At 53.2% G+C, this 26,612-nt stretch overlaps 2 protein-coding genes across 10 annotated transcripts in view; both read right to left on the reverse strand.

Annotated features, from left to right (window-relative positions):
• LDB3 (LIM domain binding 3) overlaps positions 1–8,878 on the reverse strand; it is a 65,439-nt gene extending 56,561 nt beyond the window's left edge. For 5 of the 9 annotated variants that reach the window (XM_045841783.1, XM_045841780.1, XM_045841779.1 and 2 more), the window contains exons 1-2: positions 8,786–8,878; positions 8,588–8,703 (exon numbers count right to left, since the gene is read on the reverse strand). In XM_045841783.1, coding sequence (XP_045697739.1) covers positions 8,588–8,680 — 93 coding nt within the window. In that variant the 5' untranslated portion in view covers positions 8,681–8,703; positions 8,786–8,878. Of the gene's footprint in view, positions 1–8,587; positions 8,704–8,785 lie in introns of those variants that run through there. The other 4 variants (XM_045841782.1, XM_045841784.1, XM_045841785.1 and 1 more) reach the window with 3 other exon arrangements.
• A 2,187-nt stretch (positions 8,879–11,065) lies between these two features.
• Positions 11,066–22,144, reverse strand: OPN4 (opsin 4). Its single transcript, XM_045842250.1, has 10 exons — positions 21,963–22,144; positions 20,599–20,741; positions 18,984–19,117; positions 18,432–18,635; positions 17,650–17,821; positions 17,050–17,214; positions 16,049–16,156; positions 14,902–15,082; positions 13,639–13,782; positions 11,066–11,712 (listed from the first exon to the last, which is right to left on the reverse strand). Exons 1-10 carry the CDS (start codon positions 22,104–22,106, stop codon positions 11,680–11,682), a joined length of 1,428 nt encoding a protein of 475 aa, XP_045698206.1. The 5' UTR covers positions 22,107–22,144; the 3' UTR covers positions 11,066–11,679.
• Between the last annotated feature and the right edge of the window lie 4,468 nt (positions 22,145–26,612).

The raw sequence follows: 26,612 nt of genomic DNA on the forward strand, positions 1-26,612 counted from the left end.
GCAGGGTACAGCAGCAGGCTGGGGTGCTGCCAAGCCTGCCTGGGTGAGCAAGGCTGGGACCTGAGGAGCTGTAGATGTGGGGGCCAGTTCCCAAACCCTGCATCCTAATGCCATCACAGATTGTTAGAGTCTGGGGGTCCCACCCCCAGTGGGACTGATCACATAGAATGCCAGGTTTGCTCTACCCTGGGACACCCCTTGCAATGTCAGGAAGGCAACACACCCCCCGGAACATTACTTGGGATCCCACGATGGTTCAGATTCCACTTCCAATGACATCATGTACAATGCCAGATTCTGCAGACCTGGCTCCCAGTAATAGCACCCTGAATGCTGTGGAGATGCCTCCTGAAGTGATATCACAGGGAATGCAAAATTCTGGAAGGCCTCATTTAAAATAGCTTGATGGCCTGTTCCTAGTGACATTCCATGGAATGTGATGAAGCCCCACCTCCAAAGATGTCTCATGAAATGTCCCAGAGACTCTGCTCCACTCCTATGACACTATATGGAATACTACATGATGGTATTCCTGACCCACATAATATCATGTGGAAGGCCCCTTATGACACCACACTGAATGCCATGTAGGCCCTACCCCCAATGACACCTCAGAAAAGAGGAGCCTCTGGAGGAGTTCCTTGGCTTTCCTCCTCAGCTGCCCACCAGCTTGTCCTCCTGGCTTCTCTGGGCACATCCCAGTCACCTCCCTGGCTACACCCCAGGGACAAGGCAGATCCTAATGCTGGCAGAGTTATTTTCTGGCCAAGGCCTGGAGACCATCCTAGAAGGAGCCCAGAGAGGACCTGGGGACAGTCCCAGGTCTTTGGTGTCAAGCCTGAGAGGGACTCTGGCCAGGCCCTGGGCTCCCAGACCTGATGGAAGCCTCCTGCCAGGCCCCTCACAGGGAGCTTCTCAGCTGAACTAGGGCCCTTCCTGCCACCAATCTCCAGCCTTTTCTCAGATGTGCTCTACAGGGTGAATACTCTGGTTTCTCTTCAGATTGTATACATCTTTTGCCTTTTACAGGGTGGGCCCAGGAACCAAGTGTGATGACCCAGTGATAACAGCAGCACAGGGAGAGCCCTCTCCAATTGCCTTTGGCCTGCCTCAGCCCCAGCGGCTGTGCTACGTGCTTAAACACTGGCCACCTTCTCCCAGAGCAGCCTCCCCATCCCTGAATCTGCTGAGACAGACAAGGCCAGGAGAGAAACAAAACTCTAGGTTGCCAGGTAGCCACTGTTTATAGAATCCAGTATGCTGCCCCCACTCCCACAAGGGCATCTGAGAACTAACTATTCAGGCCTCCTCAAAATGTGCACCATTCTCCCCAAATCCAAGGCCACAGGGAGCCTCTATTAATAACAGGAATGTATTGTTCTCTTCAATTTAAGGCATTAAACAATGGGTAGAAAGCAACAACAAAGTGAAAAGAAACACTTTGTAGACTAAGATGGGACTCCCAAGGCAAGGGAACTGCTTGGGCTTCCCATGCTGGCCTGCACTCTCCCCAGCATTTTATTACAGACATCATCAAATGTATGAAAAGTGGAGAGAATTTTACAGTGAACACCCAAATACCCACCACTGAGGTTCTACAGTAACATTTCCCTCAACTTGCTGCATCACATGTCTGTCCCTCTCTCCATCCACCAATCCATCTTAGCTTGGAAGCACTTCAGAGAAAGTAGAGGACACCAGTATTCTTCCTTTCAGTCTGAAGCAAGCAATGCCACTGCCCTCCTAGTGGACTCCCCACCACCGACTCCCCCACACAAGGGCTTCTCAGGGGCTTCTAACCAACCCCAGAGAAGGGGCCATCACCCTGCAGCAGAGAGATCCCAGGTAGGAGAGTGGGGACTGGTAGCACAGACCCCAGAGAGAAGGGCAGGCCAGTTGCCTACAGACGTGATAGCTCCCAGACAGGAGCAGAGTCATGTCCAGAAGTTTATGAGTGACAGTGTAAGCAAGGACGTCAGAATGACATTCAAGAGAGGGTTGGGCCAGATCAGCTTGAGCAAAGGTAGGGGTCAAGAGGTGTCAAATCTGGAATGCTCTCCTGTTAGAGCTGCTGCACACCAAACTCTTACTGTGTCTCCCACCTTCCCCTGGCCAGGCCCTGCCTTGCTTTCCCCTCATCCTTAGGTACAGACTGGAGTGATCCCTATTCCCAGGGTAGAGCTCATCCTCCCTGGGGCCTGGTCAGCAGCCAGATGCCTCTGAGGGAAGCCACTGAGCTGGCTCCCGCCTGGCCCCCGAGCATTTCTCCCTGCACCTGTCTATGCCCATCAGGGTTCAGCTGGCCTGGCCTTTGGCTGCCCTGAGCAGAATCCAATGAACTTTGGGCTGTCATCTTCTTGTAGGGAGGTGCTCTTCTAGTTCTAACCAGCTTTTCTTAGAGATGGAGGCAGGGACCTCCAGCACGGCCCATGGGTCATCAGGTCCCTTCCCCCCACTGCAGGAGTGGTGTGCCACACAGATGGGTGAGGCCACCCTTGGACGCTTACCCAGAGCCCAGGGCAGAGACAGGTGCAGTCCAAGCATGATGTACCCATGGATCTGTCAGACTGTACCCCTCTCCACTTTCCTCATCCCAGGAAGGACCCAAAGCAGCTAAGTCCATGGGGATTTTCTTTTTCTTTAGTCTTTCCCTTTTAAGCATTTGAAGGACTCTTCATAATAGTTGTTTCATTCCCACTTCACTTTTCAGTCTTCTTGACTTACCAGCCACCTCTCAGCTGGGAAACCAGCCCTGGAAAGAGCTCCAGGCCTGAGTCTTGTCTCCAAGGCTCCCTAGGATGGGGTCAAAGTGTTTGGGGGCCAAAATTGCCACCTGGCCCACAGCAGTCCTTTCATCTGGCTGAGACATGGTCTTAAGGCACTCCAAAGAGGGCACAGGGATTACAGGTACCAAGGAGCCGCTGTGGCCCCGCTCACCTGCAGGTGCCTGCAGGGGAGGCAGCAAAGAAAAGAGTGTGGACTTTGGTCTGGGCCAGACCTGAAGTTGCAGTGCCAGCCTCCGTGTCCTCTGTGTCTGGAGAGAAATGCCACCTTTCTCCCAGGATTGCTGAGAGCATTACATTATTAAATAGGGTATTATGTAAGGGGGGTTAGAGCTGAAATAGTTTCAAGGAAGCTCCCCACTGAGGAGGCATAGGTGCTGCCCCCTCCCCATTCCTTCCCTCTGGAGGTACCAGAGGGGCTGAGGCTGGGAGGTTGCATCCCTGGCTCCAAGAGAAATAAGACCCAGAGCTGGCAGAGCTGGGGAGCAAGAGACTGCCCTGACTGACCAGTCCTGAGCCAGCATGCTGTCACTAAAGGGGCCTGAGCATTAGCTGGAGGGAAGAGAAGTTCTGTCCAGATTCCCAGGAAGCAAGATGCTGGCTGGGGCACAGGGGCATCCATGCCATCAGTTCCTATTTCCCCAGTTCCCAGGCAGCTGGCAGCCAGGAAGGCAGCTGGGCTCCCTGCAGAAGTTCCCATCCTCCCAGTGTTCAAAACCAGACAGGCCCCAGCCTTCCTTCTGCCTTATATTCTGCCGATGTAGATGTGATGGGGGATGGGGAGAAGGGCATCCAGTGGATGCTGTGGATGGTGTAGCTTCCAGCATCTCCTCCCACCCTTCCAGGCTGACCAACCCAGGGGATTTCCTGTGGAATCCTAAGTGCATTTAACATTGTGTGATTAAATTACTGTTGTGCTATGTTCTGCTAGAGTCCCACCTGGACTCCCCTGGGGCCTTACTCCATCCCTTACCCTCTCACTGGAAACTGCTGTCTCCCCATGGCCCTGCTTCCAACCCCACCCTGGCCAATAAACAAGCCAGAGTCTTATCTGTGCTCAAAAAGTCTCTCCTTGCACAGAGGATCTTCAGGGTAATGAAAATATTCTGGATATACTATAATGGTGAATATATGTCATTATACATTTGTCCAAACCCATAGAATGTATAAGAACACGAGCGAACCCTAATGTCAACTATGAACTCTGGATGATAACAATGTGTCAATGTAGGTTCACCGATTGTAAGAAATGCACCCCCCTGGCGGGGTGTTAACAATTCGGAAGGCTGTGCATACAGGGGCAGGAGGTATATGGAAAATCTCTGTACTCTTCTCTCAATTTTGCCGTGAACCTAAATCTGCTCTAAGAAAATACTTTTTAAAAATAATGACAATAAAGCCTCTCCCTCCCTTGTCTTACCTGCTCCAGTGGCTCCTGTCATGTTTTGCTCCCTTTCTTCACCTCCAGGCTTCTTCAAAAACTGACCAGCAGGTCCTGCCTCTACTGTCTCCCATCCCTCTCACACCCAGCCATCTGGCTCTGGCCCCCACCACTCCACACACTCCAGTGACCTCTCTGTGTCCAAAGCCAGGGCTCACTTCCTCTCTAGCTAACCATACTTGTACCTTATCCCTGGTCTGAGTCTCTCTCTTCTCTTCTGGTCCAAGCCCACAGTTTTATCTGTGTCCTGGATGTCACCTATAGAATGCTCCTGTGGACACATCACTCACAGTGGGCCCCAGAGAGTACTGGGACATGGAAAAGTCCCTTCATGCCTCTTAAGACGGTTCCTGGGTAGAGGTGGAATGTGGTTCCAAAAAAAGCCTTTGCAACAACCGTCCCCAGATGAGAGGGGACTGTGTAGAGAGAGACAGAGATTCAGGGAACTGAAGAGACATCTCCAAGTCTGGAGAGTTGCCCCAGCAGGGCCCAGTGGACCTTCCTCAGGAATCCTCCCCAAGATCGCCACTGCCCCACCCCTTAGTCTGAGGAGGCTGGGGGCAACCTATGAAGTTGCTGTTTCCTGTGTCCTGACCCAAGGCCTTGGAGGTTCTGTTCCCTAGGATGCAGCCAGCTTCATGCCTGCTTCCTTTAGAGCCCTCACAGGGTCAGAGACAACTCTGAACACCAGGGAAGAGGAGCATGCCAGGAGGTAGCCTGGCTGGCAGAATGCTAAGAAGGCACTCTCCAGCTGTGGGCCTCTGTCAGTTCTTTCCCATTTGTTCATATGCTGGGTGGGGCAGGGGGTGGGTGAGGCCCAGCAGCCCCACAGAAGCCCTCCAGAGGCTTGCCTGACCTTAGAGGCTATAAACAGCCTGAGCTGTCAGCACTTTGAGGCGCTGCCCAAGAAACAACACCAGCAACCTCAGAATTCCAGGAATTGCGGGCACAGTTGCCCCAGAATAGCCTTGGCCTTCCCCCTCCCCGGCGACCCTCTGTCCTTAGTGTCCCCATTGTACCTGGGATAGTCTGACAAATACTGGAAATGAAAACTGCAAAGTAACTGGTGGTCCTCAAGGCTGGTACCTAGGCATGCCTTCTAGGCTGGTGAGTGGAGCAGAGAAACTGACCCCACCCCAAGCTGAGCACCAGCTGCCCCCCACCCCATTCTCACAACCAGTACCTGAGGAAGAGCAGGTATGAAGTATCTTCATGAGTGCATGTTAGAAAGCCCTCTCACAAGGCACTATCCTCATTTCACAGAGGAAAACTGAAGCTGAGCTGGTGAACTGACTTCTAAGGTGATACACCTGTGAGTAGCAGAACAAAACAAAAGCACCCACCTCTTTCCTAAAGCTGAGGACCACAGCATGCACCAAGGGACAAGGCCCCAGCCTCTGGCCTAGTGGCTGGGATTGAGGTGGGGGATGGGTCTTTGTAGCTCCTCCCTCACCTCCCCCACTTCCTGGAGAACTGGCTAGGGTTGGGAGAGGGTGGGGTGAGAAGTCAGCTTGTGTTGCAAGAGCAGCCACACCTGTCTGGGATAAAGAAAGGCATTTCCCCTCCACCCTCTGAGTCTCCCTCCTGAACCCTCTTCTCTGTGGGTCCTCAGGCTGAGACTCACTGAAAGGAGGGTTTGAGAGGATGCTGCTGCCCCAAGGTTGCTACTGTGGGGCCTGTGGGCAGAATATGGTGGGGACAGATCTACTACCCAGCCTGCAGGTGGCTGGTAGCCACCTTCTTACAGGAGAAGCTGCAGCCTGCACCTGCAGCTGACAGGTGACAGGGCCTACTCTGTGCTTTTCTACTAGCCCCTAGCCAGAGGGTTGAAGGAACAGGCTTGGGAGCTAGGGATTTCCACAGGAGCTCCTGTGCAAATTTGAGACTCAGTTTGCCTGGCTCTGAAGCCCTGCCTGGCTGGCCACCCTCCCAGAACTACATTGCTGGAGGGGTGGGGATGGCCACTGCTGAGAATGAGCAGGCCCCTGCCTCTGTGAATGCCCCCTCTGCAATATGCCACTAGTCACCTGAGCACCCGCCAGCCCCTGTGGGAAGTGAATCACAGCTGGAGTAGGAGTAGGGTCTCTCCAGAAATCTCTGGCCCTGTCTCCCCTTGAGCAAGATGTTCCTGGTGCAAAAGGGGCTGGAGAGCCACAGCAGGAAAAACCACAGCCCAGGGAAGATGACAGGGCTCAGGGGCTCAGGGCCTGGCCTGTACCACTGAGCCTGGGACGCCCAGTCCAGAGTATCAGCAGCCCAGCAGAGCAGTTTATCAAGGTACTCCAAACCCTGGGGTGGTCCAGTGCCCAATCCAGCTTGCTGCACTGGCCTTGGTAATTTGGAGCTTGCCCCTGTAGGAAGCAGAGGCCATCGTGTCCATCCCTAGATGCCTTGTCAGAGCTGCAGGTTCTATTTTTAAAAGTTCCTCCTAGTCATTGGCTCCAGTACATCCCAATACACCCCCTCCCTACAGTGAAGACATTCTTCCTGCTGTCTAGTTTAAGGCCTCTGTGCTGCAATTAAGCCCCGGACTAGCCAGGCCAGGTGGCACATAGACCCTGGGTGAGGTAACTGGCTATCCTTGGTGCCACTGAACTGGGAGGCTAATTTCCACCTGTAGGGTTGGGGCAAGGAACACCAGGAGGAGGCCTTGAGGATGATGGAGCTGGAGCAGAGTTGGGCTGGTGTGTGTGGGTGGCCAGTGGACTTATGAGGGTGAGAGTGGGCAGCCCCACTCGTATAGGTATAGGGAGAAGACTTGCAACCATGGGGATGGGAAGTTGTGCAGGGTCCTGGGGATTGGGTTCCCACTTGGGTTCAAATGCCCATATGTCACCATGTCATCAGTGCATAATTCTCTTGTCCTTTTAGTATGGGACCCTGTGGACTCCAGGGCAGTGGGTCTGGAGGGGTTGCAAACTCAGGTTAGAATGAGCCAGCTCGCCAGGAGAAGGATGGAGGACTAAGGCCTTTTCCCTAGGCTGGAGCCAGCCCAGCATCTCACACCACAGGAAAGTGGCCTCTATGGCTATTAAGAGCTTCCTATAGCGCCCCTGAGTGAGATTCTCCTTGGGGTTCCTCCAAGTGCCCACATCAGGTTCCACAGCCAGGAGTGCTCCTCCAGCAGGGGTATTGGCTTCCTTCCCCTTCTGCCACGCAACTTTCAGACCTTTCCTGGCTACCCACTCAGTGCTTCCCTGCCCCACTATGCTCCCCAGGCCCAAGGAAAGTCTCTGCTGCCCTGGAGAAAAACCATCTTCCTGTCCCCTGGTGGGCAGCAACCCAAACACTCCTGTCCATTTATCACCCACTGTGACAGCCTGGGGCCTCAGCCTGCCCCCTGGTGCCCACACACGGCACTGCTGGGGACTGCCCCAGACTTAGCCCATCATGCAGGGCTTGTCTATGCCCTTGCACATCTCATAGTCCACCCTGAGCCACAGGACCTTCAGACTCAGCTCTGCTGGACTTGTTGAAGAGTCCCTTTACTTGACAAATGTTGCCTGAGCATATACTATGTTCTAGGCCCTGCTATAGATTTCAGGGACATAGCAGTGGTTTAAACAAAGCCTTTCAGATCTAATTTCTCTGCTTTCTGGGTTTTAGTGTCCCCAGCAGGTCAGTAGAGTTACTCAGACATTCTCCGATGTTTTGTAACACTCACAACAGGCAGTGATGTTCCCTGATCACAGACACTGCAGGACATGGGTTGTTTTCCCAGTCAAGCATGGGAAATAAGATGTGAGACAGGCAGATAAAGCAGCCCTGGTGAATAGGCAGTGGCTTAGGCAGCCTCATGAGGCCAGCCAGTGCCAGGTCCCTGGCAGGACCAGCAGGTGGGAGGAGGGGACTGTTATCTTGGGTCTGGGATGGATGGAGTGGGTGTTAGAGCCCAGTAACCAACCCAATCCAGTCCCGAGTACTGACAGCCAAGGTCAGCAGTCTGTCCATCCACCTATCTACCCTCCTGTTTCCTGCCCTTTCTGTGCTAGGAGTGTTCTCTCCCCAAAGCAGTTGCCCACTATCAGGGAAATGTTCCAGGCTTGCCAAGGAAGGGCTGAGAAAAGTGCTATACTCTGTTCACTTGCCGGCCTGCCCTGAAAATTTGACACTTCCTTCTCTGCTGCTTGCCCATGGCATTTCACTTTACAACAGGCTGACCAATTCAGGGGGACAAACAGCTGTGGCCAAGACCAGGACCCTATGGCCAGCAGCATCCAGTGGGGTCCAATGCCAGCCCCCAGACTGGGGATATGATGTGCTCTGGTTTTCAAGAGCATTGGAGAAGATGGGTGGACATACATACACTTCTCTGAACATACCAACCCCTATGGGCACCAGGCCATGAGCAGCACACACTCACCCGGGAGATAGTAAGCGGCATGTTGAAGTCCTTGCCCCCCTGTAGACGAAAGCCCCAGGGCCCAGGCCCGGTCAGGGTCACGCTGTAAGACATGCTGGTGCTGACAGTGGTGGCCTCTGTGGATAAGAAGAGGGAGTGAGACAGCCCGAATGCACTCTGCCTCTGCACCTGCCCCAGACCCCCAACCCCCAGCCTTGCCTGCTCTGTTCCTTGCTGTCTGGGCAGGCTGTATGGAGCTCCTGAGAAGCTCCTAAGAATAGCTGGGAACGAATGCCATCGACACTGATATCTGCCCTCTGCTACGCCCATAAATGGACTGTAACTTTACACTGTGCCCGCCTGCTGAGGCCTCCCAGGCAGTCCACCATGACTCAGAGAGCTAATATAGCCCCTGGGGAGGGGTGTCCTGCACCCAGGGGGCAGGATAAGGTACTGGCCATGTCAGTGATAATGTTCTTGCCTCCCTGCTCTCCTCTCCTTGCTCTCTCTGCCCTCTGGAGAGCCAGGACACACACTCTTTCCCCAGCTGTACCCACCTCCTTGTGACTTGGGGTATCGCTGTGCTCTCTGGTGAAAGGCTGTATGTACCTTACCCAGTGTGAAGTCATGATAGGCCTTAGGACCAAGCTGAGCTTCCAGTTGGTCTGGACAGAGCTTCAGCTCAGGAGATGAGTAATTGGCCCAAGATTTCCCAGCATACAAACGGTCATCATAATAGCAACAGCTCTGAGCACAGCTAAGCTTAGCTCCAGGCCCTTCACATCATTATTCCCTCAGATCTTGAGAGGCTGCTGCCTCAGCAGGAGCCAAGGCTCAGAGAGGTTAAGTGACTTTTCCAAGGCAACATAGCAAATGAACTCAGGCCACACTGGAGCCTGGGCTAATTCCCATGGGATTTGTGTCAGATAGTGGGTTCTCAGTGGTCACAGGTGCCTACCAATACTCAGACTCAGGTTGGGGTCCTGCCTGTGCCCTTCAGCACGGGGTCTGAAAGCAAGTCCAAGGCAGACCCACACTGTCCAGACCCTCTGGGGCCCAGCAGTTACTCCTGGCTCTTGTGTCTCATCTGTGTTCTGGAAAACTTGACAGCAGTAAGGAAAGCTCCAGCTGCCAGTGCGGCACGCCAGGCTCCTGTGCCCTTTGCGCTGGAATGGCAGGGGGCAGGGAGAAGGAGCGGGGATGCTATTTGCTCAGCTGCTGGGACATGGGGCCAGAAGGGAGGGGCTGTATGTTCAGTGTTTTTAGCCCATAGCCCTGAGACAGTGTGTTCTGAGAGGGGGTCTAGGCCCTTTGAGAGTGTGGCCTTGGGAGAGACTCCTGCTAGTGTGGTTTTGGGGCCAGGATTCCTTTAGAAGCCTTCCTTACCCCAGAAGACACCTTAGGCCCTGGGTTGTCTAGAAATAGATCAAAGCTCACTGTGGCTCCTGGCTGGGGAAACTGAGGCTTAGGGAAGGCAACTGGGTTAGCTGCTCTCTGGCCTTCCCAGAGGGCTCTGGCTTGGGCACAATCCCAAGGACTAAATATAGGCCTGGGCGTGAGTAATTTCCTAGCTGCCAGCATCCCATCTCATGCCTTGGGCCTGTCACACACAACATGCAGGGTAGGAGTCCCCACATTACAGGGGCATTTGATAACTTGACCAAGATCATAAAACTATCAAATGGAAGAAGCTAAGGAGAAACCTGTGTTCTTTCCTCCACTTTACCACCTCCTTGCCCTGTATCATGTAGCCCAGCCTATTCTCCCTGTTGGTGCCTAGCCCAGGAGACTTACTGCTTGCAGCACCCATCCCTCCCCTGTACCATTCCCTGCCCTTCACCCAGTCCCCATTCCGTCCATCCCTGACTCCAGCCTTATCCCCTTCCCTGCCGAGATTTATTCTTCCAAGGTGGAAAGGGCCCAGCAGCATGAACAGTGTGGGATAAGGAAGTTTAATGGGGTTCAGAGCTTGGGCTGCTGAAGCCTATGTAATTCTGAAACAGAAGAAAGGGGAGGAAGGAGAGCACCGGGCTAGACTGTACCTGAAGATGCAGGCTCTTTCTCTGGGCTTGGGTACCCGCTTGAAGCCTGATGCTGCCTCAGGGAAAGGGAGGGGTAGTAGAAAGGATGCTCTTAAAGAGGGGAGGCTAGCCACCACCCATCTGCTTCCCCTAGGGGCCCAAGACAGCCAGAGAGCAGCTGGTACCTAGAGGCTGGGTGGGCACTTCTGCTCAGTAACAGCAGCTCATTGGGCAGTGGGACTGGGGGCAAGCCTGTTCTTTGTCCCTCCTCCAGTCTGCACCCCACAGTTTGAGATGGTGACTTCAGGAAAGAGAGTCACAAGGTGGGGAAAAGAGAGAAGTGGAGGAAGAGAAACTGCTGTGGGCATTAGAGGGCAGGCCTAGGGTTTCTCTCTAATTGCAACATCAACAGAAAAGAGACCATGCTTCTCTGAGACCTCTGATTATTTATTTTCCTATACTCTGTCAGAACCACACAGCCCTGGGTTAAACTTAGACCACTGATTTGAAAGAAATCACAAGTGCAAAGTGTGCACACATATGCTGAGTATGCATGCAAATATGTACATGCAGAGAGTGTGCTTGCAAATGTATGTGTGCACAAGAGTGTGGAGCACAGTGGAAACAGTACACTGTGGGGAAAAGCTACTGATAAATAAGAGTTTCCAGTACATGAAGGTCTGTGTTCAGCTTTAACTGCTGACTGAGGGAGATACAGTGCTGGCTTTCCCATGCCAACAAAGTGCCCAGCCTGGGTGCGGAGGCAACTCATAAATAGCTGGTGTGCCCCATGGAGCCATCGCCATTGTCATCACTCAATCATGGCACACAGCACTTGAAGAGGGGCAGGTGGCTCCAGGAGCAGGAGGGCTGGGCTCCACTCTTCAGGATGAGCCTGGGGTGCAGGCTGCCAAGATGAGAAGTGCGTGCAGAACACTTTGCATGGCAGGAGCTTTGTGTTTTGGGATATGAATCTAGCACACCACAAGTGACAGGGCTACTTCCAAAGCCCACAGACTCAGGAGGTAATCCTGGGTCTGTGTTGGGCAGGGCACTGGGCATATCCAGAAGAAAAGGAGATCCAGTGATGCCCTATATCCTGGAGTCCAGACTGGGGAGCAGCACCTTGGTCCAGAAAACAAACAACACACATCTGTTTAGCCTAAGAAATGTCCCAGCAGTAACAGTCTCCCAGTGATTCTCTAGTGAAGGGAGGCTTAATGGAGGGCCAGGTTGTGTCCTAGGTTGAGGATGGGCCTTCTCTGAGACTCTAGGCAATGTGGCCTGAAAGATGGAGCCAGACATGTCTAAGGATGCCAGTAGGACATCCCCCTAGGACATCCCCTAGGCTCTTGGGCTCCTGAGGTCCAGACTGAGGTCTCTTCACCTCACCATCCCTTTCTACACTTCCCTTTTTTCCTCTTCCACATGCCAGTGTCTGCTCTCCCCCTGCTGCCTTCAACACCTCATTTCTGGTGTGTCCTATAGCACCTGCTTCCTCTGGTTTTCTCCCTGAAGCTCATACCATTCAACCTGTCCTTCCCCAGCCACTGCAGAGGGGTCCAGCTACCCTGCAAAGCTAACCCAGCCCTAATCAGAACCCTGCTAAGTCCTCCAAGTGCTCCTTACACCCAGCGTCACACCTGGAGACCCCTCTAGCCAGCAGTTGAGTGGGTCTTCTCAAGGCTCCTACTACCACCTCCTGCCTGTGTTCTTTCTCTCACATGTCCCGCCAGCTCACAGGGTCCCTTTGGCTGCTTCTGAGGTCACAGAGCAACATTCTGTTCCAGGACACTGAGCTCTCCCTGGGCTCTACTGCGTTTGCACAGGCTGTTTCCTCAGTCTGGACTTCTCATCACCTACCCCCCCTCAGCCTGGCAATCTCCACTTTACCTCCACCTTCCCTGGGGAGCCCTTGGGGACTTGCCTCTGCTTTCAGTAGTCTGTATACTGATACCTTATTGGCAGTCTTTATCACCTGTTAGGTGACTGCTGATGTGCTATACCTCTCTTCCCAGCAGCCTACCCCATCCTTGTATTCCCCCCAGGATAGGCATTGTGCCTTTTGTCATTGCCCCACCAGTCTGGGGGTGGGGCACAGCCATGCCTCTGTCCTGGTCTCTGTGGCTGTGCACAGTGCCAGGGCTCAGGGCTGGGGTTTGAGTCCTCCTGGGGCTGGAGCATCAGGAGAGTGGTGCTCCCTTGAACACTGATGCTGGGGGAGGCAGAGGCTCCAACTGTAGGGAACAACCCAGGGCTCCCCCTCTCTGGGACATGCAGGGGAGCAGCCTTGAAGAAGAAAAGCAGAGAAGTGCTCTGGCCTTGGGCTTGCTAGGGAAGCTCAAGAAAGCCCAGGAGCTGAAACTTTTGTGTAGGTAGGAGTGAAGGGCAGGGGTGGAGGGAGCTGTCAGCTGAGAGGGAGGGGAAGCCTCAGCCTTGGGGCCTGAGCATGGCATTTCCAGTGTTCCAGAATATGGCCTTCTCTAATCGCCATCGACATTCCGTTCCATAGGCAGTTGGGCTGACAGCTGGCTTTCTTTTAATAGCCACAAGTATTCTGGGTAACATCCTAATCTCAGGGCATTCTCACTGAGCACATACACAGCTTGCAGCACCCCCACACAGGTATGTCCAGCCTCCAATCACACACAAAGGTACATACCATACACCCTTGGTCACATACAGCTTAGAGCAAACATGTTAGGGACACTCAATTCTACTCCCTGTAATGTCACAGTGACAGAGAGTAAGTGCCAGGCACATGGTCACACACACTAGCACACATGTATACTTTTATCATAGTACAGCATAGCCACCACCACCTGCTACCTACAATCACACACAGACCCTCTTAAGTGGAGTCTCAGACCACAGTGTGGCCTGCTCAAAGCATCTGGGAGTCATAGAACTCCAGACTCTCTATATGTGCAAGGGAATGCTGGGGAGGTACAGAGAAGATGTAATTCTCAGAGAGCATTTGGGCCTACCCATGAGAACTAGTCCCCTTTTCCTGGTCACTCCCTGGGCTACTTGCCCCCTGTCTTCAATTACCTTCCTGGGATCCTGTGCTTCATGTCCCTGGGGCTGAGGAAGGGCCTTGGCTTCTATGTCCTCCAGGCCCTGACTGCATGGGGACCAGCCACTTACTTGCTGGGCAGACCCCCACATAGCTGCTGCTTCCATGTCTGTCCAGCCCTGGAGGAGGTGGAAGAGTCGTTGTGAGATGAAAGTAAGACATTTTTCTATGTTGCTTCTGCCCCCCACAACAGGCCTTTCCCTACTCTCCCCACAATATTCACTAGGGAGAGGCCCATCACACTGTTTGCAGGGTTGCTGGTCACCAAATCCCTACAAATTTTAGTGCACGAACTAGGGTGTGTGTGTGTCTGTGAGCACATGCATACTTACTAAAGCATGTGAGATGGGTGTGTCTTCATGAGGGTCTACACCTCTGTTACAAAATATAGGGAAGGGACCTCTGACAGTTCCTTCCTCAGTCCCTCAACTGAGACTCCTAGGGATGGGAGCAATAGGAGGAGGTAAGTGGAGACCCTTGGTGAGGTCCACAGTAGGCCCTGTAGGCACAATATGGAGGAGCCCAAGTGTGGCTGGGGATAGGAGCTCATGGTACAGGGATCTCTCCTGGGGACATTAAGGAGCATCACAACTCCAGGTTCTAAGGAGAAGCTGGCAGACTGAGAGCTCCAGGGACTGACAACTATGGGGTCTGTATCTACCCAAGAGCAGGCACCCTTGCCAGTCTATATGCAGCTGTTTCAGAGAAGGACATAGAGGGTCAGAGAGGGTAAGTGACCTGCCCAAACTCACACAGTCAAGAGACAATAGAGCTGAGGCTTGAATCCAGGGCTACTGCTCCTTCTTCTGTATCCTGAGGGCTCTTCAAGGCTCCCAGAGGAGGAGGCTTAATGCTGTGAACCAGGGTCCCTGTGCTAGTTCCTGTCTGTCTCTCTGGAGGCTCATTTGGGACCAAAAATGCTAGTCTATCCAATCTGTGGCTCTAAAGGTCGTGCCAGCATGGAAAAGAGATTTCTTGGAGTTGGAAGACCCGTGTTCAGTCCTGGCCTTGCTACCGGATGACCTTGGACCAACCCCTTGCTTCTCTGGCCTCAATGCCCCTACCTATCAGAGAGGATGATGCATGAAAAAGCTTTGAGGGAGGTGGGGAGAGGCTCCTTCTGCCTCAGTGTCCTAAGCATCCCAGTGTCCTAAGGGTTCCTAAATCTCAGTGGCAGTTCTTCCCAGAGGCCTAGTTGAGGAAGGGATGGCCAGCCATATAGGGGCCAGCATTCTTACCACCTCACTTTCAGAGCCCAGGGACTCCTGGCGCTTCCGTCTGGAGATCCAGCTGAGGTCCGAGGCCTGGCTGCTCAGTGTGGAGCGGTGGGTGGAATGGTAGCTGGTATATGGGCCAGTGCGCTGGACCGATACACCAAGCAGCACACCTAGGCAGGGCAGGTGCTGGGCTATGGCCATTCTGCAGGGACAGCACATCTGGTTAAGGCAAAGATGATGGACAAATAGACATGAGGAGATGGGATGAATGGACAGACTGATACAAGGCCAATAGGAGTGGACAGAGAGCCACTGGGAAAATAGGAAGGTTTAGACACTGGAGTTATGAGGATGGACAGACAGATGATGGGGCAATGGGAATGGACAGGAAGACACTGAAAGTCATGAAAAATTATAATGAAGGCCAGACAGATACTGAGGTGAAGGAGACCAACAGACTCACAGGACTGGGAGTGGACAGACAGATGCAGGGGCCATGGTCATGGAGGCATAGCCTTAACATAGCAGGTTCAGCCAGATACTTGGTTCTAGCTTTCAAGTGGAAGACCCAAGCCACATCTCTGTGAATGGAGACCTCTGAGCTGAATAGGTTAAGTTATGCTGCTGGCCTCAGCAGGGTGGTGATATATAGATACCCCCAGGCAAAAGGAAGCACTGAAAACACTCCTGTGGGAGAGGCCAGTATGCTGGGATTCTAGCAGAGAGCACTCTGGGTGAGAACCATCCCTAGGCCTCTGCCAGGGCCCTTGAAGTATAGCTGAGCTTTCCCTGGTGTGGTCTCTCCAGGGAAAGCTCAGCTCTGGAGGCTTCTCCTTATAGGGAGCAACACTGCTGATCAGCCATCTTGCCTGCCTTTTGGCCTCAGCTCCAAAAATCCCTAGTTAGGGTTGGCCACTGCCCAGGGAGCCCTGATATCCCTCCAAGCTGAGCCTCCTGGGAAAGTGGAACAGCAGAAGGGTCACACCACCTCTAACCCCACCCAATGTAACTGGCTGCTCCAGCTGCTAGAGCCCCCACCCAATGCATAGACAAGAAACAGGAAAGACAGTGGCCTCTGACCCCATTTGTAAGCCCAGATCCTCCATGCCCCTGAGGGTGGGCCTGGGGGCCTGGGGGCCTGGGGGTAGGGCCTGAAGTAGAGCTGCACCTGTACTTAGGGTGGGTGATGGCGTAAATGATGGGGTTGTGGATGGCAGAGGCCTTGGCGATGACAGCTGGCACTGAGTTCATGTAGGGCGTTAGGACATGCGCATACCTAGGAGAGAGAAGCTGTGGTCTCCCTGGCAGCTGGCCCTCCTGTCCTCTTGGGAATCTTCTTCCTTTAGGTCAGGCTCTGCCAGGGCACAACCCAGCTTGGCCCAAATTAGCTGAGCCAAGTCAGCCCCATGGGAAGGACTGCAATGCTAGGAAGAATTCTGATCTGAGGTGAGTGGGAACCCAAAGAGCAATTGAGGGAGGGGCTAGGAGGAAGATGGGCCAGGTTGGAGAGTTTTACTGTCCCTTGAGCCTATGCTGCCAGCAATAAACCCTCGTCTCCCCTGCTGACCCTGGTCCCCTGCTCAGCTTTTCCCACACCACACTCCAACCCAGATGCCCACACTCTCCTGGCTCTCTCAAAGTTACTTCACAAGAGGACCCATGAGGGAATTGTTCCTGTACAAGAATAAGATCTCATACACAAACACTTCCAAGGATTAATAGCTCTCTCTGCCCCAAAATGCTTCTGAAGTCTGGCTTACGCCCACACTGCTGTAAATGTCAAAGTTCCCAGACTCTCACCATGAGGGCAGAAAGTGAGCAGAACCCCTGGCTGTGTGCCCAGATGAAGAGGGAACCAAAACTCAGGGAGAGCCATGTATTCCCAAGGGGTCTAGCAGGAACTGTAGCCCTCACAGGCACTCAGGCTAAATCCAGTGTGGCTCAGAGCTCACCCCACATGTGTCCTAGTGCCTCCAGGAACCAGGTAGGCTCAGGTAGGCCCAGCTAGAGGGGATAATCTCACTGCAAGGAGAGAGGAAGGCTCTGAGGCCAGACTTAGAGTGTGAGTACAGCTGGCTTGGGTTTGGTCTTGGAAAGAAGAGGCTGCCCCAATCCCCTGTAGCCCTCCCCACTTCACACTGCACTCCCAGCCCCTTAGCCATTGCTTACCCAGCAAAGGCCATCAAGGCCACAGTGGAGTAGGGTGCCCAGGACAGCACGAAGAGAAGGATGACTAGCAAGACAATCTTGGCCGTTTTCCACTCGCTCTGCAGCCGCTGCTGTTGCCGGGGCAATTCACTGTGGCCTTCACAGGACCCAAAAGTCTGGAGAGCCCTAGGAAGGGTACAGCATCTGGGTCTGACCACACTTGGGTTGAAATAAGTTGCCAAGGTCATGGCCACTGTTGGGGAACCTCTCTGGAGTTAGCCATCCTTTCCAGTGCAGGCATCCCTCACACCCAGAAAGTTCTCCATGACATCCAGCCTGACCTACCTCCTTCAGTTCTACATGTGGTGTCTTTTCTGCCCTAAACCCCCAGGCCTCCTATCATGCCTAAAGGCCCCTTCTTGAGAAGACCCTGTCTCCTGAAACTTTTCTAGGTACCAGGATGTGCTGGTTTCTAGGCACCTACCCTGTAAGCAGAGGTACTCAGCTTGTCTTTGCCCATCTGGAGTTGGGGTGCCCCAAGGGTGGGTGCAGACATGAGGCTCTGATGAAGGGGCACGGCCCCCCTCCCATCTAGCCCCTTTCTCCATGCCCAGCTCTTACTGGCCTGTCTCCCGAATGGCCCTGAAGATGAAGACGTAGCAGTAGATGATGACAAGCAGGGGAAGGAAGAACACAAAGCAGAAGAGCAGCATGGTGTAGGCACGGACCGATGGCGTGAAGCTCACATAGTCCCAGGAACAGGAGGTCAGCAGCCCCTCGGGCACGTAGGCACCTGGGAGCCAGGAGGAGGCAGATTCTCAGTGTTCTGGGCAGTGCTTTTGTGGGCTCCTCATCAAGCAGGGATTTTTGACATGGGGTCTGGGATCCTGGAACACTGACAGCAGCCCCAGCCCAGCCCAGTACAGTGAGGAAGCCAGGGCACGTGGAGGCAGAGCTTTCCAAACCTATTGTGGGAGATAGCTAGCAAAGCCCAGCACCATCCATTCTTGCCAGCGTGGGGCAAAGACCTCACCAGAGCACCATGGTCCTACTCCCCCAGGCTTCAGCCAGCTTTTTGGCCCTGCCCAAGAAGGGCTGGTGCCTTACTGCTAACCCTCTTGTGTACTGAGTCCTCATACCCCAACCCCTGCCTGTGTAGCTCACTGCAAACTCAGCATCAGATGTATATCTCTTCCTGGCAACCAGGAACCATGTAGTCTTCCCCTCCGTGGTGAGGGATGGGAACCCAGGTCATCTTCTGATAACTGATGATATAGCTTCAGTTTCCCTGTGGCTAGTCCTACCCCCATCCTGCCAGTTGGCTAAGCCAAGTGTACCTACTTGCCCTTGAATGTGCCCCCCCAGACTATCCTCCCCTTTCCTGATTCCTGCAACCTACTTACTCCAGCCAAAGAAGGGTGGAAGACTCCAGGCCAGGGCATAGAGCCAGACTCCCAGCAAGACAAGTGCTGCTCGTCTCTTGGACACCACCCCAATGGTGGCCAATGGGCGTGTGATCACCAGGTAGCGGTCCAGGGCGATGGCTGTCAGAGTGATCATGGAGGTGATGCCAAAGAGAGCCCCACAGAAGGCATAGAACTTGCAGCCTGTGGACACAGTTCCCTGACCTCAGCCCTTGGCAGGGAGCCCATCAGATACCCCAGGGGAGAGAAGGTCTGTGGACACCATATAGTTGGCTCCTGCCCTCACATCTGAAGAGATACAGACTGAGCCCCTCTTCACCCTGCCTACTTGCCACATCTGGCAGAGGCTAGTGAAGACGTCAGGACTGGAACCTGAGTCTTCCCTGTTGCTCACTAATGGGATGAGGGCAGCTACCCACTCTCTGCCAAGGAAGAGGAAATCACCTCCTCACCTGGGCTGCTCTTCACAGTATGCATCCCCTGCCACAATCTTCCTCCCCATTCCAGCAAAAAGGAGCCCTAAGTGTCTACCTGCCTCCCCAAAGAGCCACCGCTTATAGAGGCTGCTGGCAAATACAACAGGGGCCTGGGTGAAGGACATGAGGAAGTCGCTGATTGCAAGGTTGATAATGAACATGTTGGCAGGTGTCCTGAGGCTTCTGCTCCTGTAGGGATCAGAAACTGTTAGAAGGTGCTTCTGCTGGGTGCCTTCCCTCCACTAGGTGCACATATGCACACATATGTGTGTGTGCATTCATACCTACAGGAACCTCTGGGCCATCCCACTGCTCGACAAATACCAGCCAAACAGTTCTGGTGTCCAGCAGTGCAGGCTGAGAAATGAGACTGTCTTTTGAAGGAGGTTCACTCAGAATGAAGCAGAGAGCAATGCCTCTCCCAGAGCTGCTGCTCAGTCCAGCAGAAACTGGGTTTGGGTGTCATCCATTACTTCTTCTCACCTTGGGCACGCCCTCTGCATGACTCACACTTTCTCCCTGGACACACCCCTCCTTTCTATAGCTCCTCTAGGCTAGATTTTCCTGAGTGTCTTGTCCCTATGCTCCCCTTCCCATGTGCCCAAACTGTGCCTTCTTCTTCCTCACGCACCCTCCTCACCCCTTTTTTTCCAGAGTCATGGTCTGAGTCCTGCTCAGCACACCTGTGCCTATATTCCTCACCCTCAGGGCTGGCAAATGGTCTCAGGCCCAGGCCTCAATCTTTAAGCTCAGGGAAGGGGTCAAAAAACAGTCCAAATAGCTCAAGTGAGGCATGCCAATTGGGCCCCAGGCACACTCTCTATGTAGGGTGGCTGTCCCTAGGACACTGGGTCTCTGCCCATTGAGGGCAATGGAGTTGATGACTGTGCTCCAGAGGCAGGCCCTTTCACAAACCTTGTCTCCTAAAACCATCCGTCTTTGTGTCTACCCTTTCCCCATTTTCTAGATAAGAACATCGAGCCTTCCACTTGTGATGTGGTTTTCTCCAGATCACAAAACTTGGTAAGTGGAACAGCCAAGATTCAAACAGATTTGCTGAGCACTGTGTATACATACACTTAATCATTACATTGACTGTGAGGCAAAGCTCAGCTCCATTTTGCAGACAGATGTGTGGGTTTAACTAGGATAAATAAATTGCCCATAGACATTTCAGCTAAGAGGTGATAAAGGTAGGGCTTCAATTCTCTGCCTGCCTGTCTCAGCCATTCAGCCTGCAAATAGGGCATGTGTGGAAAAAACAGGTGGTTGCTGAGGGGCTTGAAGACTCAGGGCTTTGGTGCCTGGGCTGCTCTTTTAGGGAGAAGGAGGATGCCCACTGAGGCAAGTGATGGTGGAGGAGAACTGACAGCGAGGCAGAATGGGCAGAGACCCAGTGTCCTAGGGACAGCCACCCTACAGAGAGGGTATACCTGGGGCCCAACTGGCATGCCTCACTTGAGCTACTTGGACTACTCTTTGGCCCCTTCCCTGGGCTTAAAGATTGAGGCCTGAGCCTGAGACCACTGAGGGCTTAGCCCTGGCCTCACGGCCCAAGCTTGATAGGGCCCTGGCAGAGCTAGCACCAGCATTTCTGTCCTATGTGTTGCCCTGTCTCCTCATGGCTGGCTACCCTCAGTTCCCAGGCCCCAACCTCATCAACCAAGCACCTGCAAAAGGTATAGATGACTGTCAGATTGCCCAGCATTCCTGTGAGGCCCACCAGCAGGACCACCGTGCCTAGGGTGTAGTGGGCATGGTCCGGAACATCGACTGTGGGGAAGGGGACCCAGGCAGTAGCCTGAGCCCCAGGCTGTGGAAAGACAGAGAACCAAAGTCATCACGTTATTCTGTCACCTTAAAATAACCCCAAGAAAAAAGGGTTAGGGTCCCCAGAAGGGCAGGTGGGGAAACTGAAGCTCATAGTGCCAAGGTTCCTTGCTCACACAGCTAGCAAGTGGCTGAGCCCAAATAGAAATGCAGGTCCCCTAAACTCGAGCCCAAGCTCCTATATCATTGCACAGAGGCATAAGGCTTCTAGGATTGGGCTCAGATCACCTGTTAGAGGCTGGTAAGACAGACTAACACATGTCTGGCAAGCAGGGCCATGGCTAGAATGATTCTACCTTTCCTTGGGAAGAAGGCCCAACTCTTTGGTGGTTTCTCTCTGCTATATAGGACGTGTTCCAAGTGCTCAAGACATTTAGCAGTGATATTCCAGGTCCCTCTACTCTGGGTATCAGAGTGTGGGGCAGAGCCCCTCTCTCTGGAGTTCCCCGCCCTCCCGAGCCTCAAAGAAAAGGCTATAGTTTCCCAGAGTATAATTGGGTAGACCTGGCACAAGATGGAGGGGAGAATTTCCCTTTGAAAAGAAAGCTTATGCCTCCCAGGGTCACTGCAGGGAGATATAAGACTATGAGGCCAATATAAAGAGATTTAAAGACACCTCCCTCCCCAGCTCCTCTCTGGGGCAGTGGTATAGTCTCTATCCTGCCTTGGCCTCTAAAATGGAAGGAGCCTTCCCATCCTGTCCAGGATGTAGGCCAGCATCCCAGGGTCCTGAGAGTACCCTCAGCCCTCCCCACTTAATGGTGGGGTTGGTGGAGATGGCCTTGGGGCTCTGGCTAGAATGATGGAGACAACAGAGCACACCTAGTACCTCGCTCTGGGCTGGACAAATCCAGAAGCACACAGTATGCCTTCTTTTTTGGAAGGCTCCGTGGGGCATCCAACCACCTTCAGAAAGGAGTGGATATAGCCAAGGACAGGTCTGGGACATTCCAGCCCCTTGTCCTTCAGCATCGGCCTTTCTATTCCTTGGATGCTCTCCTCAAGGAAAATTGCTGCCCACACTCTCCTCTAGTGGCCTCTTTGTGTAGGGCAGGCTCAGAGACATACAGTAACATGCCCAGGGTCTCAAAGCAAAGCACAGGCCTTTCCTATCTCCTTACCTAAGCCCCTGTGTTCCCCTAGGATGGGGATCAGAATGGAGGAGGGAAAGCTATGTGCCTGCAGAAGCTCGCTCCAGGCTTACCGTGGGATTGATGGGAACAGGTTGGTCCAGGCTGGAGGTGCTGCTCTGGGAGCTGTCCCACCTGCTGGGTGAAAGTGGAGTGGCCACACAGCAGGGCTCTTGCGCTGGATCCAGTGAGACTCTTGGCCCCAAAGGAGAGTTCATCCTGAAGCGGGTGGTCTTTTCTTGAGCCCACAGAGAAGTCAAGAGCACAGAGCACTCAGGATGTTAGCTGTGTCCAGCCTCCTCTCACCCATCCTCAACACCCCTGCCCAGTGGGCCAGCTGCCTGCTTCTGCAAACAGCATGGACCTAGCTTGAGGGTGGTGCTGCTCTGTGTCCAGTGAAGCACAAAGGAGAAGAGAGTGTCACAGTTGTGGCAACTCACAGTCTTTAAGTAGTGGGGCAGGGAGTGTGCATCCCCAGTAGCTCAATACATCTGCCCCTTCAGACACAGGTCCCTGATGATGGCAGCATGTGTGTGAATGAATGTGTGTGAGAATGTGTCAGTGTGAATGCATGTGTGTGTATTTCAGGGGAGATTGCCAGGCTTAGGCTTGTGGACATTGGGCAGAAGGCTTTGTCCTCCCCTGTGACTGGACTCTCTTTTTGTTCCTGGAGCTCATCAAGAATAGCTTCTACCATCCCCCCAAAACTCCAGGACTGTCCAGTGGGCAAGTGAACCTGTGGAACCCAGCCTCATGCTTTCCACAGGGTGCCCTACACTCACATCCAGCCCACATGAGCCGTCACAATTTCACAACCACCCTGCACAGAAGAACCAAGACTGGTCACTCATTTCACAGATGAAAAAGCTAAAAGGATGAGCCAGGGTATACATATAGAAAAAAACAGATCTTACAATCAAGGTGAGATCATATCATGATGCATTTTTGCTTCTTGTTTTTTGATAATAACTTTTTAAGTGGAAATACAAATGTTAAAAAAAACAAACAAAAATGCAAACTTGGTAGAGACCTGAGAGCTCCCCCAGGTCTGCAGTCCTAGCCCCAGTGAATGTCAGAGTGGAGGGGACCCCTGGTCTGCATTTGTTCCCTCTGGGGGAAAACAGCAGGAGCAGAGCCCCCAAGCTGGAGAGGATGGAAGCTGGGCACTCTTTCTAAGGGGTCTGCTGGCTTCCAGAATTGTCCTGCTTGGGAGCCATATCCTGAGGCACAATGCCGAAATTTGTGGAGCCATGGAGTAGAGAGATATGCCATCTCCTCTTCCAGGGGTCCCTCCAGACTTCACATTTTTCCTAGAGTGGCAAATTTGGGCTTGGGGTGGCTGCAACTACCTCAAAGAGAAGTAGCACTGTCCATAGGTGCCAACTCTCAGCTCAGATGTACTTTTTCTTTCATTCCAGGTCTTCAACTTACAGAGGTTCACCTTAGGTGGTAGGTGAGGCTGAGGGACTGACTTTGCTTTCTCTCCTTTAAACCCAATGTGGACTTGCTTTCAAATATGGGTATTTAACTATTAATTTCAGCTGGGAGCAATTCTGAACCAATGCAAAGTCCCATTTCAAACCCTAACCCACTTTCCAACCTGATAATTAGGATAGAATGCACGTGAAGTAGCTAGTAACAGATTGAAGTGTTTGTCAGGTAGACAGCCAAGGAATGACCACACACCCAGAGTGCCATGGGCCTCAGAGCCACGGCTAAAGACCCAAAGAATTGAATTCCCCATACCTGGGGCATTTGGAGCCCACATCTGCTTAACGGTGTTAGTTCTCCACAGATGACATACCACTGCCCTCAGGGCTGATGCTTCCATTTCCATAGGGCCTGAGTCTACAACCTCTCCTCCTGTGCAGCGTCCCCTCTGGGGAGGGCCTACCACAACCTTCGTGTTCCTCACCTCTGCACCCCACACCTTCCCAGAACCTGTTGTCCTGGTTAAGCCAGGAGGAATGTGTTAGCAGCCTCAGCCTCCAAGGATGGAGTGTTGAACCGTTTTCCAGGACCACCACTGCCCAACCTGTCCATGCTGTAAGCCACAGGTAGGAGGTCAGGGAGTCCCTGGCTTTCCATTGTTCTCCTCAGATCAGGTGACTCCTGTTTTTCCAGGTGCCCAGCCATGTACCCGCCCCTGAGTCCCACTCTGCCTCTTGGGTCTAACACCCCAAACTTGGCCCAGTCTGCCAAATTTTCCTCCTTGTTGTCCCATCCACAGTCCCATGAGCCCCAGGGCCTCCAAGGATCTCAGTACAGGGCTCTTCAAATCCTCATAGTCCTCCCCTGACCCTCTGGCTAGTGCCCACTCCCTCAGAGACAGACTGGCATCTCTTCCTCTCCCAGCACCAGTAGCTGAGGGCAGGCTGACCTCAGCATTCAGAACTCGCTTCTGCTCCTGGTGCACCTATGGTCCCAAGGACCCCTGAGCAGATCACAGAGCTGCCATCCTTACACGCAGCTCTCTTCCCATACTGTCCCCTTCTCTCCCTCTCTCCTTACAGCCCTCCCATCACACTACAGCCCTAAAGCAGTTTGGAAACACAAATCCCATCAGACAAACCCATGCTTAACACTTCAAAGGCTTCCATTGCCCTTAAAATATAGAAAAGCCCTAATGTGGTGAGGCAGATGAAGGAAAACACTACAATGTGACTGGCGTATGGGGTTAAGAAGTGGCTTTTGTTGGGGAAACTGAAACACTGAAGGTCAGCAAACAGAAGCATGCTGTTCTCCTTAGTGTCTGTGTGCAGGGGGTGGGGGTGGGGGTGCTGCCACACCAGGGGGCTGTGTGCCAGGGCAAGGACCTGCCCCTGCTACTGGCCCTTTCTAATGCAAGAGCAGCCAAACTCAGGCGCCAGGGAGTCTGGGTGTGGCTGCCAGCTGAGCAGAGAGGAGTCTGAGAACGCCAGCTGCCAGCACCTGCAGACCTTACTGGAAGCTGGATTCAGGCCATAGGAGAAGGGGAGGACTGATCACATGAGAAGTTGTGTTCAGGTGCAGACCCTCTTGCTGGATGTAAAGGAGCCAGCTTGGTACCTGGGGACCTGAGCTCTGGGCCAAATCACAGGAGACCTCACTGTGTTCTAGCCAGGCTGGCTTCTCTCAGACCGCAGAATACACACTGTCCCTCTGCTCTGTTACACTGCCTCTGCTTGTGCACTGCTGCTGAAACCTCCGCTAGCAACTTGCCTGGGTCTCAGCTCAAATACCACCCCCAAAAAGTGCCAAGGAAGCTATTCTGAAGACCTAATCATTCACATAGCCTCCTGTACTTCCTTTGGAGTATTTGCCAATGGTGTCATTTATAGTGATTGTCATCTGATTGAGTCTGTCTCCCTTTCTGGATCATGAACAGATCTATTTGTTTTACTTTTGTGACCCACTGCCCGGAAGAGTACCCAGCACATTGTTTCAGGAAAATAAAAATCTTCCTGGTCCTTGCTTCTCAAAATGTGGTCCACATCAGTGTCACCTGGAGCTTGTTAGAAATGCTCCAGAATCACTGAATTAGGTGACCCGATCACACAGTAAATTGGATAGTTGTTGGTCTAGATTCTTTAGAGGACTTAGGGACTGGTAACAGGTGGTGGAAGCCACCCTGAGTGGACATTGAGGCAACCCAGAGATTAGCACCAGCAGGATGCACTGCCACACCCAAGGCTGGACAGAAAACAGGAGGAAGTGGGGGCTGGGCTTTCAGGGGCTGGGGCTGTCCAGCAGGCTGTCACAGAGATAGTGCTCGTGAATGGGAGCTAGAGCCTTGGTCAGAGTGTGGCTGCTGGCAGGGTGCCACGATGAGCAGAATTCTGTGACTTCCCACTGCTCTCCTCTCTGGTCTCCTGCCTTCTGCAGATGCCTCCCCATGACCAACCTACCTGGAAGCCAGGGGGTCTGGAGATACATGATTCCCTGGGACAGAGAGTGGTCAGGGAAGGGTGATGGAGTAGACATATATCACCACTCCACCTACCCCCACCTGCCACTATAGCCAGTAAATGGTGTGGGTCCCCTTCCCAGTTCACTTGGGAATTCTTTTGCTACTGATTTTCTAACTCCACACAGGGGCTGCTCATGGAGGGATGGTCTGAGCCCTGGGTGGGCAGCAGTGTCAGCTCTGTGACCAGCCTCTCTGGTGCCCTTGGACCAGCCTGAATCACCCTTCTGCTCAGCCAGTCCTGGGAATATCCGGCAGATCACACTCATCCCCCCTTACCACCACTACGCCCACAGCCCACACCCAACACCAGGGAGATCTGAAAGGGTTGAGTGTGCTTTGTGGTACCTGGAGCCCTGCCCATAGCTCTGCACTGACTTGCTGCCTGCTTTTCACGCCTTGCTTACATGGCTGAAGGTGGGAAAAGCTTTCCAGGTCCTTCACCCTTAAGGGAGTACCAGGAGCATAGGAATGGGAGGCCTAAGAGCTGCCCTGAAGTGGCAGAGAGGGACTGAGTGTCTGCTCAGCTGGAGGGCAGAGGCGAGAGTATGACAGTATGATGTTTTATGTTAGATCAAGCAGGAGTTATAAACAACTCAGTGGTAGACTCAGCAGACAGGTAACCTCACTTGCTTTGAGACTGGAATCAACCAGCGTCATGAACACTGTCCGAAAGCCCCCAGTGCTGACTTTACTTATAGGCTTTCTGAGCCCCAGAATTCCTGTTCTTAGTAGAAGAGTCCTGAGAGCCCTTGGAAGAAAGGCCAGGAAGGCCTCT

Source organism: Phyllostomus hastatus, unplaced genomic scaffold (assembly GCF_019186645.2).
Source record: "Phyllostomus hastatus isolate PE091 unplaced genomic scaffold, TTU_PhHast_1.1 phas_contig_38, whole genome shotgun sequence".
NCBI lineage: Eukaryota > Metazoa > Chordata > Mammalia > Chiroptera > Phyllostomidae > Phyllostomus > Phyllostomus hastatus.

Coding starts and splice junctions, on each gene's coding strand:
- OPN4 (XM_045842250.1), bottom strand. CDS start 22,106: ATGAACTCTCCTTTGGGGCCAAGAGTCTCACTGGATCCAGCGCAAGAG. Junction 18,636..18,983: donor GTGGCTCTTTGGGGAGGCAG/GTAGACACTTAG, acceptor CTGTGTCCACAG/GCTGCAAGTTCTATGCCTTC. Junction 11,713..13,638: donor AAGCACAGGATCCCAGGAAG/GTAATTGAAGAC, acceptor TTCTGGACCAAG/GTGCTGCTCCCCAGTCTGGA.